At 40.9% G+C, this 13,180-nt stretch overlaps 1 protein-coding gene across 4 annotated transcripts in view; it reads right to left on the bottom strand.

The window, feature by feature from the left end:
• Positions 1 to 13,180, bottom strand: part of STARD13 (StAR related lipid transfer domain containing 13) — a 222,246-nt gene that overhangs the window by 62,448 nt on the left and 146,618 nt on the right. For all 4 annotated transcript variants that reach the window (XM_024755330.1, XM_024755329.1, XM_024755331.1 and 1 more), the window contains exons 2-3: positions 4,592 to 4,663; positions 1,729 to 1,810 (exon numbers count right to left, since the gene is read on the bottom strand). In XM_024755330.1, coding sequence (XP_024611098.1) covers positions 1,729 to 1,810; positions 4,592 to 4,663 — 154 coding nt within the window. The remainder of the gene's footprint in view (positions 1 to 1,728; positions 1,811 to 4,591; positions 4,664 to 13,180) is intronic.

Genomic DNA, 13,180 nt, shown 5'->3' with positions numbered 1-13,180 from the left:
CCGTGTGCCGCGTCTACTGAAGACCGTGCACCTAGAGCCCGTGCTCCGCAACAAGAGAAGCCACCACGATGAGAAGACCGTGCACTGCAACAAGGAGTAGCCCCCACTCGCCGCAAATAGAGAAAGCCCGCATGCGGCAACGAAGACCCAGCGCAGCCAAAAATAAAATAAAATAAATTTATATATATATAAAAAAAAAAGAATTACAACCAAACTACCCATTCTTCTCGTAAACGCTCACAAATGGCACTTTGTGCTTGTTTGTTTTTGAGTCCAAATAGCCAGTTCCTGCAATTTGTGATTTAAAGAGTTCTTTGCTCTTCTACCCACTTAAGCAAACCCACAGTAATGCTCTCCTTCAACATTCAGAGATCATTCCTTAACGCAAATCTATCTTCATATAGGAATCCCAGAGTAACCAGCTTATGAACACAGAAATATATATATCTACAGAATCAGCAAGCCTATGGTTATTTATATACTATTCTAATATATATCGGTGTGTCCTTATCTTGACAAAAGTTTTCCTCATCATTACTTTCCTCTTTAACTATCTTTTCTTTTCTTTTCTTTTTTTTTTTTGGCTGTGTTGGGTCTTCATTGCTGAGCACGGGCTTTCTCTAGAGCACAGGTTCATTAGCTGTGGTGCACGGGCTTAGTTGCTCTGCGGCATGTGGGATCTTCCTGGACCAGGGCTCGAACCCATGTTCCCTGCATTGGCAGGCAGATCCTTAACCACTGCGCCAGGGCTCAAATCCATGTCCCCTACGTTGGCAGGCAGATTCTTAACCACTGTGCCACCAGGGAAGTCCCTAAACTACCGTCTTTTCTATGTCAAATGCAGAACGTATGAGAAAAAAATGTTGGATTGCAAGTTATGAGGACTGCAGTTTTAAAGTCAGTTTAGCCCATAACTAGCTCTGTAGCCTTGGAAAAATGACTCACCTCCTGTAACTAATATTTATTTCCAGCTCTGACCTCTCACCAGGGCTTTAGTTAGGAAACTTCAAATTCCTACAGACACATAGAACCTCTCATGCACATTTAATTGTTCAGAGATATTGATTACATTGGTATCTTTTATTATTACTTAAATTATAATTATTTTATTTGTTCATTTATGCTTCATTTCTTCAGTTAGATTTCTCCAACCAGATTAGACATTCTCTGAGGGGAGGGAGTTATTCACCTTTGTCTCCTTATATCATCCATCACATAGTGAAGGCTTAAATATTTCAGGTTGCAGATATAATTACTTGAGCTTACATATTCTAGTTTACTGATATAATCATTTGTCTTTGCAAAAAATACAGCTGAGTTTGACATACTCATGGAACTCTACAGGGCCCTCCCTGACCACTCATGCTCTGGTCCCCCACAATGCTTTCTCCCACTAACCCACCCACACCCCATCACTGTCTATAGCCTCAGTTTGTTTTACTTTTTTAACATAGCTTAACACTCTCTGAGATAATCTCTCCTTCTCCCTCTTTTTCTCTCACTCATTCTCTCTTTTTCCCAATCTATTGTCTGAAGCTTCCTACTAGGATTTAAGCTCCATGACTGATCATGGTCACCATAATATACTTACAGCCTGGACCCATGCCTGGCATATAGTAGGTACTCAATAAGTACTTACTGAATTGTTGTTGAACTCACTGCTCAATATAATGATAACTATTAGACACTGAACAATCAAAAGAAGCAAAAATACTTCACATGATTTACCTGTAAAGAGGTTCTACAAGGTCTTTTTCAAGAAAATCATGATCGTTCTTGACAGCCACAATGTTGATGGGAAATTGTGAGTCTGAAAGAGACAAAGAGAGACAAAGGAGTTTATACGCCTTGTTTTATCTGAATGGGCACCAGTATCTTCAGGCCACCATGTTTCTGTACTCATGGATCATCTTAACAGCAGTTACTCCCCATTGACGGTGTGTTGGTAATGTTTAGAGAGCAGGAAGTTTTACTTTTATCCCAATAAATACTTTTAAGAATACAAAAAAGTGTGAAATATGAAAATAACCAAGTGTTTGACCTTGGATAGGACCGCATACCAAGTGCCTGCATTTTTATAGCTCATCACTGTCACAGACTTTTGCCTGTATGGAGAACTTTCCCACTCTCACCATCCACCTAAGGTGGAGGTTGCTGACTTCTGTCCTGATCAGTTCACGAAATACTTAGTTTGGCAGATTTTTTTTTTTTCCTTCAGAAAGGAAAATACCGGAAGTTCAATGGCCTCAAGTATTTTATTTTGTAACAAAATCTTGAGTCACTTTGGAGTGTCAGCAAAATACTCAAACAACTGATTCTATCCAATAAAAAAGGAGAAATTCCGACATTGTAACTTTTCTCCCACAGACTACTCATGCCAGATTTGGAGGTCATGGGCAACGCTCAGGTCACAGTGTTAATTTTAGGTACCTCATTTGTGGAGGTAAAAATCTGGAGATCATTGGAATAAAGTCTATGGCCAAATCTAACCATCAATGTTGGTCCATTATCATCATCCTACCATTCTTTCTCTTTCGCATCTTATATTTGACATTTGTCAATCATAATAAATCTAAAGGTACCAATTTTCTTATTGCAAGTTGAAAAGAGAAACAATTCCTCTTCTGGTGAAAAAAAGTGAATTCCAGAGTGAATTCTAGACAGTTCCTGAATGTAGACTGTCTCATTCTGCTAGAGAGGGAGTTAATGTGTAGTCAGGAGGAACACAGACATGGAAGCCCAGTTGCTCTGGCTTTAAGTCGTGGCTCTGCTACTCACTAGCTGTAGACTGTGGGCAAATCGCTTACCCTCCTCTGGGACTCTGTTTCCTCATCTGTAAAATGGGGATGATGATAATTATAATACCTCCCCTATGGTGTTGTGAATATTAAATGAATAGTACATGTACAGTGTTCTGAACAGTAGCTGGCACATAGTAAGCTCTATAAAAGTATTTGTTCCTATTCTTATTACATCCATTAAATGCATATGGCTTAAACACAATCTGACAAGCCCATCCCACTTATGAGATATCTTTACTTCTTAGTCATTTATAGACTCTTCACATTTAAACTGCATAGTATTTTGAGTGCACATTTGAGTAGAAAATCTATCTCATGAAGGAGCATTCTGACTCTTCTACTTTATAATCTTGTAAAAGTCACTTAACCTTTTTGGGTCTCTCATAATCAGTGCATTGCTGGTGGGGGTGGGGGAATAGCGGCTGCTTAGACCAAAACTGTAGGACCCTCCTCCTTGTCTAAAAGGCTATGGTTTTTTGAAAGCCCTTATTAGAGACCTTAGACTTCAGAGCACATTCAGAATTTAAGTGAGAGAGGTAGAAGGATTTTTGTTTGTTTGTTTGTTTTCTAAAATAAAACTGAGCTTCTAGGTGAAGAGATGAGATTCACCAGTGAGTAAAGGTTAATTTTGTTGATTCTTTCCATCCTACATGAATTTTATGTCATCAGGAACAGAAGTCTATACTGTCTAGTGTACTACATATGCTCAGTTTACCCCTAAAGATTCACTCTCCACTTTTTTGTAAACTGCTTTGTGCCCCAGGATCAGCTGTGGATGGCATTCAAGGGGATCCATGCCCTCTGCTTCCTTTTGTGTTTGGCCAATGGGAAGCCCTGGCTGGAGATGGAGGGAGGGAGGAGTGTGAGGTCAGGGCACTTACTCTCCTGGTTGTCTCCAGGGGAGGCTGCCATCACCAGCTGTGTCCTCCACTCCTAGGGCCTGCTCTGAGATCCTCTCTCCTTCTGGGTTCTGGCACCCTCTCCCTCCATTTATGGCTTTGGGCCTAGGGTAGTGACAGCTCTGCTGCTACAAGCTCTGGGCTCCTGGACTGTTCCTCGTGGTTTCCTATGCCCTGTCCACATCTTTGCAATGAACACTTTTAGAAATAAATCCCCCTCAGATTGTCTTGAGTATGCTTACTGCTGGGATCCTGACTAATTCACTATACGACTATCCAGGAAGCAGATGTTTTGGTTATAATTTTAGGTATCAGTAAGATAAAGGTGAGTACGTTTATTAACTGTCAAAACATCAATGGAAGTAAGTATGATGCTGGCAATAGAAGCACCTTACTTAAAACCCTGAAAAATAACATCCGATCCATGTTACATCTTAAGCATTTTCAGGTTAAGTAAACAGAACTCAAGAAAAGTCTCAAGATAAATTAGTTTTGTGATTTCTAGGAAATTTATCAACAATTCATTTATTGTACTTTCAAGAAAACAGAGAGTGAAGAAAAAACACGGAAAGGGATAAGGAAGGAAGTGCAGAAAAGCTGCTGTTGGCAGAACACTGGAAGGAAAAGGCAGAGCTGGGATCGGCAGTAGAGGTGAGAGCAAAGCAAGAAGTAAAGAAGGGAGAAGCAGGGAGGGGCCAAAGGTGAGGCAGGCTCAGGAAGCAAGCCTCATTCCTAAATCGGCATCAGTATAAGCCCTGGGCATTGCAAAGGTGGAGGCAAGGAGAAAGCAAGGAGAAAAAATGGTTGAGAAAGATGTGGAAGTCAAAACACACCACAGGACATATTTTGAATTTATTCTCTTTATAAAGAGAGAAGAAAAGCCCAACTTACCCTCATATAACTGAGCGTACTGTGGAAACCCGGCAGCGCGGAGCCAGTCACATGCTTCCTTCGCCTCAATTTCTGAAAAATACAACAAAGGGAAATGTGTGAGTCCAACGGCCACCCACTGCTCTCTACCTCCGCAATGAATGAGGAACTGGTGAGCACTGTGCCTGTTATTACAAAGCAGAGTTGTTCTCACGTAAGTCTGTGTAAGTAGCCTACCCAGAAATGGGTATAAAGTGAGCAGGTATCACAAAGGTACTTGTTACGTGTCTGCTAAGCTTATCTTCAATGCTGATCCATAAGTATTTGGATAATAGCAAAACCACAGACTACAGAACACAAAGGCTGGGTTTCAGGGAGGGAAAAATGTCTTATTTATACACTAGGGAACCAGGGGACTAAGGAGGAGGCGGAAAAACTTCCTTATGATTTTTTTTTAATAAATTGTTTTAAACTTTCAAAGATAAAGCTAAGACTATTTATTCTACATTCCTTTATTCTTTTACTCTGGGGATAATGAAAGAACGAATACAACTGGGCAGTTTGTAAAAATGTATTTTCTCATAAAGAAAGGTATTAACAAAAATCCAGTGTGTTACTATTTCTTTAATTTTACTAATGGCTTTAATTCCCAATGCCTTGTAATAAGATGTGCATTCATCAAGCACATTCTAATGATTTTCAAGCTGCTGAGTGCTGCATGGAACAGTAAAGCTGGTTACCCGGAACTGAGACATGTGTTTGATGGCGCTGCTAGAATCTCTGAGGGCCAACGTTGATATGTCCTTTGGGTGACCGATTTTGGTGTGGACATACCAAGAGTGCACGGGACCACCTGCCTGGAGAACTTGGGAGGGAGATGGGGAGAGTCTACAGTATGTGAACCAGGTCACTTTTCGACCTCGTGAATCCTGGATCACTTCCCAACCACAACTCTGTTAGATAAATATGAATGCAGGGGAAAAGAAGTTCATCTGTCAAAAGTCCAGTTTCTCCAAACAAAATTAAACAGCCGATTATAACAGGTCTCTACCCAGGCCTCTTCCTCTGCTGTTGGGAGGGAGCCCGGTCAGGTCGTTGTATTTCCATTTACTCTGACGTTCGTTTTCCCCTGTAGCCAAAGTTGGAGAGTACCAGGTGTTCTTGGGATCACTTCATAAAAACGATCCACGCTAGCATCAGCAGTGGGCCAGAGACTGCAACCTATGTTGAAAGCTCAGTGTCTTTGCAGCATGATGTCCAATGTGACAGAGCTATCTGGTCTATGTCAGGAAAACAGAACGAAGGCCAGAACATCCACAGGCTCCAAAGGGAAGAGCAAAAGCCTAAAGCCCCATCCCACTGATCTGGTTGGATGTGGGTTGAGATATGTTATTAAATCCAGGGAAACAGGGCCTGTGGTGGCCCCTGTCCCAGAGTCCCTGCTTCTTTTGGCATCCCCTAATCCATTGTCATTCCAGAGACTGATGATTTCTAAATCTTGGGTTTTTTCTCTGACACGAGGGTTTTTTTTACATACTTACTAGCAGCACAGACCTAATAGGTCTGATTCCTGCCTTGTACACATCATTCAGAAATATCTGGGGCACCAAGCTGGAAATAAAAGCATTGCTATGAGGAGGGGTGAGACCCACAAGTGCAGTTCAAAATGAATTGGCTGGATTGTACTGTATTGGCTAACTTGGGTTTTCCCTTTGGAAGGTACAAAGCGCAATTATTGTACGTCTCTAGAGTTTTATTTAGTACTCATTTGAGAGTCCTTATGTGAAGGCTTCCACTTTGATAACTGCACAAGTACTTCAGGCGAAGTAGGAACTGCACATTCTGACTGTAACATGGAGAAAATGTGAGTCACTCCCGAGTCAAAGATAGGCTGTTGCCTTCTAAAATTTCAAGCTTCAGATTTGCTTTCTTCTTCAACATACTACAGGGGCTAGTGATGAGAAAATACCTAATTTCTAGACATGCTCTAAACAGTTATGAGTCAGCAAGTCTTAGAGAGAAGCACAGAATTCTGTTATGTGAACTACATGAATAGCAGGCCTTTTTCTATTTTATTATTGCTTTTACTATTATTGAAATGTACTGTTAAGCAGGAGAGCCCCAGAGAGATAGACCAAGAAGAACAAATGGGGGCGACTTGGAAGGCAGGAGCTCTGCCACACAGCAAGCTCAAAGGGGAGCAGGAAGTAACTTGTAAAGGAGCGAACACTCCACCAAATGCTGTGGTAAGAAGGACAGAGAGCTGGGGTAGAGGTGGGCAGCAGGGGTCCTCATGGAAAGACTCTCTTTGAAACTAAGACTGGTTGGGCAGTGGAAGAGGGCTCAGGCTAGCCTGGGAGATTTTATTTAAAAGGCTCCCTAGATAACTTCGTTTTGTTTTTTCATAAGAGTAACCTAGATAATGAACTGAAACTCTACCCATACATAAACATAAATAATCAAATCTTAACCAGAACCCAGGTAAATCAAACTCTCAAATAAGCTGATTTTTTTAACTGGGTTGGCATTTTGTTTTTAAGTCTCCCAGGCAAAAGACAACAAGAGCTGCAATTAGTAGGGGCTTCCCTGGTGGTGCAGTGGTTGAGAATCCGCCTGCCGATGCAGGGGACACGGGTTAATGCCTCGGTCCAGGAAGATCCCACATGCCGCGGAGCAGCCGGGCCCGTGAGCCATGGCCGCTGAGCCTGCGTGTCCAGAGCCTGTGCGTCCAGAGCCTGTGCTCCGCAACAGTGAGAGGCCACAACAGTGAGAGGCCCGCGTACCGCAAACAAACAACAAAAAAATCTGCAATTGGTAAATAATAAATGAGAAGAATCCACATCCCAGCCATGGTGGATGGCTCCTCCCCACCACTCCCCACACCCAACTTGCTGTTCTGTTTCTGAAATGTCTCCCAAACACATTCCCCCTACTCTTAAGGGCAAAACCACCTAGTGACAAAGCAAACAAACAAAACAATGGAGCACAATTAACCACTATCAAATATGACTGCCCACCAAGCTGAGTTGGAGATAAAAAGAGCCTTACGTTTCCTACTGATTCCCCACAGCCCCTACTAACACCTGTCAGCCAAATGCTAATGTGTTCCCCAGGGCCTATTACCCATGCAACAGCCAAAATGCCTAGAGGAGTAAGAAGGAATCATTACTGCCAGTGTCATGTTTCACAAGGCCTACATAATGAGAGTTAAATGACATTTGAGGAGAGTGTGAAAATCTCTTTTCCACTGAGCTCTTGCTTAGCCAGCACAAAATTATGTAAAAGCTTTAAGGGCCATTCAAATCACATTTTGACAGTTTTATTTGTTCCCCATTTCCAACCCACACCTGGCCCTGTGGCATCTCCAGGGCTAAAAGGCAAAGCACCAACCTTCTGCAAGTCTCCTGCAGCAAATGTAAGTGTGGGGAGAAACCAGAGAATGCCCTTGACAGACTGGCCTACTGATCTCGACCATGGTTACCACATTGTAACTGGAGAAAATTCATTCTGTTTGGCTCTGGATATGATAGGATTTCAATAGAATTTTTGTAATTATTATGTACAAAAATCATTTCCATTCTACTCTAGAGTGAGCATCTGTTTTTGCTTGCCCAACATCCTTCCCCCCTCGCTCGGATAACAGAGCCTCTTCTACATGGTTTAGGTGGGCCCGACACTCCTGGTCCCCTCCAACCACATTCCTTGGCCCTCTCACCACCACCCACATGGATGACCTGCTCCTTAAGACAACCCATTCCCCTAAGTCCAAGGAAACCAAGGAGTTTTGGGATATTAAGTCAACAGTTGTTTGGGGGCTGAAATCAACTGGTTGAAAAGGGAGATATTCAGTTTTTCAATTGGTAGCTTGACCTGCACAAAAGCCAAGCAAACCTTTTCAATCGACAAATAAAGAAGATAGTTTGGCGCTTGGCATGCTCTTCCATCACGTATCTGTGATTCTACTTGGGGGAAAGTCACTCACTTTGCCTCAGTTGCCTTTCCTACATGCTTAGACCATGCTCGGACCTCTGTCCAGAGACAGACACAGCTGAGGGAGGCTGTCTCATTGGGTGCCCGAGTTGCTGCACATCAAAGGGCATGAGAACGAAGTCACTGTGGAAATTACCATAGCCTGTGACACTGGTTTTAGAAAGTATTATCACATTTCTTAATTACATGTGCTCAGTGTTAAAAACATAAAAATACAGAAAGGCACAATGAAAGAAAAAAGTCAACTCTTGTCCCATTAGTTAACATAATTCAATATATGTTATTTGTCAAACTGGTAGTGATGGTAATGTCTTTGGTTGACTACCTTCTGCATATAACAAAATACATTGTGAATATTTTCCCATATCATGGTATTGTTGGTAAAAATGGAAAATTTACTTTGTTTTGAGAATGATGCTTATTTTTTAAATACCTAATTTTTGAATACTGCCAATTGAGCTGACAACATCAAGGTAGCCAAGAGGAAACAGTTCAGTAGGCCTTCATCAACACAGTCTGATTGTGGAGAAGGCTGGAAGTCTATGTGAGTTAAAAGAGATTTATAAGCTGTTTCTTTTAAGGAAATATCACCCGATGTTTGTACAGTCAGGTGGACAAGGCTCCAGAGGGCCTCAGTCAAGTAAGGAGTTGTATTGAGCGCAGCAAATTTACCGCCCAGGTTTGCAGGCCTCCTTTCTTGTTACTCTCTCATTGAATTTTTAAACTGGTGCTTCTAAAGTGCTCGGAACAGTGTGTTCTCCTACCTAAGCATTTAAATGCATTTTTTTTTTTTTAAATTTACGTTATTCTCGGCATAGCAAATACTTCTCCCATAGCTAACCCAAAGGGATACTCTTCTTTCTAAATACCCAAAGGTATTTCTAAGGGACACTCTTCTTCTAAACCAAAAATTCAAATTAGGGCCGAATTAAGTATTATTATCATCAGAAAACTAGCTGGCTAGAAGGAACCCGGTTTACCGTGGAAAGTTTAAGGCATATGTATTTATGTTCTTACAAATCTCCTGGAATTTTGATGGACAAACTGGCTCCAATTTAAGTAGGTCTTAAACGTTCTTAACGTTCATTCTTAAACGTTCATTAAAAAGTACTCAAGAGAAGTTGGGAAAAAAAGACAACATCGATCTCCATGTGATTTAGAAAAGTGGGCTTGAGAACAGTGTTTTGTTTTTTTCATTTAAACTGGCTGACATGGTGGGCACCCTGCTTCTGAAAGATTATGGGTGACTCAACCACCACAAGATGTCTGCAGTTGACACAATTATCACTATTAAAGCATATCCAAGGTATTAACATTTCAACAGGCTCATGGTTGTCGGCTTAGGATGGTTTGCACGGCTGAGTTAGCTTCATTATTCACGAACTTCTTCAGACAAATGACTCCTTTGTTTTCAGATGAAATTTCTCAAGTGAAGTCCCTATTTATTGAAGCTGTGTTTATTCCATAGGCTGTATTTATTCCACAGGCTAGGCCAAATTTGTCAAAACCAGTGCCAGAGTATCCATTCTGTCCATATGTGGACGAGAATGATGCAAGCATTAATATTAGGTAGGACCATGCACTACCACCATCATCCTTCTCCTGGGAGGGCTTTATAACCCTCATCACAGGTTCAGGAGGGAACACCAAGTTTTGTAGTAACAATAGGCTTTGATTTAGATCCCATGTCATGGCAACAGGATACATCTTTTTGCATTCTTTGAATTATATATTTATTGCAATGTGTAAAAGGCCTGAATAAGTCTTAAATGTATACCAAGTATAATATTTTCTAATGTGCATAGCATTTTATTTCCATGATATTCTAAGTTACTAATAGAATTAAAATACAGGTTATTTTAGAAATTTAAGATTATTAATCTCTGAACATTCAAATCAGTGAACCAAGTGATAAACAGCCATTTTATCTCCCCATAACTTAAGGCAACCTTTTTTCTGATGTGTAGAAAAATATCTTGCACTCAGCTAATATATAACTATAGAAGAAAGAAATAGGAAGATGTATATATCCTCAGGACACCTAATTGTACTCAGTTAAGATGGAGAATCATGGCTGGGTTTATGTGTACTATTTTCCTGAAAGCAAGAGTAACAGACATGCTGAGACGTACTATTCCATCACCAATTCTTAACACTAGCCTTATTTCTCAGGTTGTGAAGTATCTTCTGCAAGCTGGATTCATAGCAAATCTAGCCACTTAAAAGTAATTTCTATTAGAGTGAAAAAAAATCAAGCAAATTCTATACCTAAATAGAAGGTCTATTCTTAGTCACTCAAGGGTTGTTTGTAATCTCTCTTTTTCAGCCTTTTTGGGGAAAACATATAATATATATAATTTATTATTTGTTTACTATTAAATTTTTAGTATGATTATAAATTAAATTATATATTTTAATATATTTAAAATAAATTTACACAACCATAAATTTAAAATTCTAAATAAAATTATATATTTTATATAATTATAAATTTATAATGAAAACACACACACACTCTAATACATTCCTAATGAGTCCCTGCTCTTTCCAGCTGCCAGGGAACTTGCAGTTCTCATCCAACTGGGAAGCATGTACTTTCCTATCCCACTGATGTCCGGCTTGGCCATAATGACCCACTCTGGCTAACGAAACGTGGGCAGAAGTAATGAATGCGAGTGTCAAGCAAAACTCTTCAAAAGCCATCACCTAGTTCTGCCAGCTCTCCTACCCTTCCCTTGACCATGAAGCTGGTATGTCTCAGAGGCTATTCTTCAGCCTGGGTCCTGGTATGACGACACAGGGAACAAAGCCACAGCAGAGCAGCTGCTGACACGTTATGTGAGCAAGCAATAAACTTCTGTTGCTTTATGCCACTACAATTTGGGGGACAACATGTGACAGTGGCATAATCTAGCTTAAGCTAGTTTAGCACAGCTGCCAGCTGTGCCTTTTATAGATGAAGCATAGGGATGCACTACAAACTTTTATTTCAACTTGAGGCTGTTCCTGGATATCCGTTAGTGTGTCAGAAAGGAACACAGTCAGTCTCCATAATAATTTCTGCCTGGAATTCTGCTTCTCTGCCTACAGTGCCTAGCCTGTATGAAATGTTCAAATGTAAACAATTCTTTCACGCCCATCTGTCACATGGATCCACACGAGTGTGTGTGCACACACATTACAAAACACACACTTTTTCTCTCACCTACACATACACACTTACATCACAGAAAATCGAAAGTTCAGTTGCAACTGAACAAGGAACAGAAATACTATTCTCCATGCCCATATTCCTAATAGTATGAAAACAAGAACAAAGATCACAAACCTCTCCCCCACACCCCCGCAATCAATCTCAAAGAAAAGGAAAGCAGAAAATATATGTTCTACTAGCCAAATCGTTTCTGAACAGATTGTTTTACTCCAGTTTTCCATGAGGCAGGGTAGCTCTTTATTCTCTCCTTCCATTTGGTACATATTGTTCCCATCAGGCACTTGCGGTATCTCTCAGGGAGGCTGCATGCATACACAAGCACATGAACATCCCCAGCCTTGCGAGGTTGTGGAGCCACTGCCTACCACTAAATCCCGAAAGATTCTTGGGGATGGAGTCAGTTATGCAACTGAAATGCAAGGTAGGGGAACACAGAACTGATTCAGACAATTAGAAAGAGGGTTGCAATTTGCCGCCCTTGGCCAAGGTACCTCCATATTGACCCACCAAGATAACAGAATCTCGAGGAACCTTTCTTGGGACAAGGGTATGAAGATTCTGGAGATGGCTTCTCTCTCTCACTTGGCTTCTTTGGCTTCTATTGGAAAGGTGAGGAATAAGAGTCCATGGCAACTAACTTGATGCTGGCTCTCAGGAGCAGAAGCTCTAACTTCCACAAGGTCAGCCAAATGGCCAGAATCAGAAGAGTCCCTGTCTATTCACTGTGTCATGCCCATGACTTTTTGTCCAGGGAAGAGCAACTGCTTTGGACAAGTCCTACCACCACTAAGAAGTCAGGTATCTTGGCTTTGGACAGGTATTCTTCCATCCTATATTGCTTTAAGACTTACTCTTTAAATGTTAAAAAAAAATTATTCATGTCTTTAGGGAATAAAACCCCTTCTATATCTATTTTCAGACATATCTGGATGTCTATACTTATAAAGGCTTATCTGCTATTCCAGCTGCTTAGCCCAACTCTTTTATAATTGTGGGTACTGCAATTACACCAGAAGTTTTCATGATATCAGGGAAAATTGTTCCATGCAGGCATCAGAAGGAGCACAGATCTGTCTGGATAAAATAACTACAAGAATCCTACAGACCCTATTCATGTCTTTCACTCCCCGTAGGGCTGGCACGGCAAGATACGACGTCACCAAAGCTTCTGACTCCCAACTCAAGGCTTTGTGCATTTAATTTTTAGCAACTCTAATACCTGGATCAGTCAAAACTCATGTTTGCTTAATTTAATCCCAAGATAAGATGTGCACAACTCAAGTGTAATTTTACTAGCTGGCTATACATAAAAACTTGATGGTGTGTGTGTGTGTATTATTTTAAAATATTTACTGGGGTAAATTTGTTTTGTTTTGTTTTGTTTTTGCGGTATGCGGGCCTCTCAC

The sequence above is a fragment of the Neophocaena asiaeorientalis genome, unplaced genomic scaffold (assembly GCF_003031525.2).
Source record: "Neophocaena asiaeorientalis asiaeorientalis breed wild unplaced genomic scaffold, Neophocaena_asiaeorientalis_V1.1 scaffold59, whole genome shotgun sequence".
In the NCBI taxonomy this organism is placed as follows: domain Eukaryota; kingdom Metazoa; phylum Chordata; class Mammalia; order Artiodactyla; family Phocoenidae; genus Neophocaena; species Neophocaena asiaeorientalis.
This window is presented reverse-complemented; position numbering and strand designations above follow the sequence as displayed.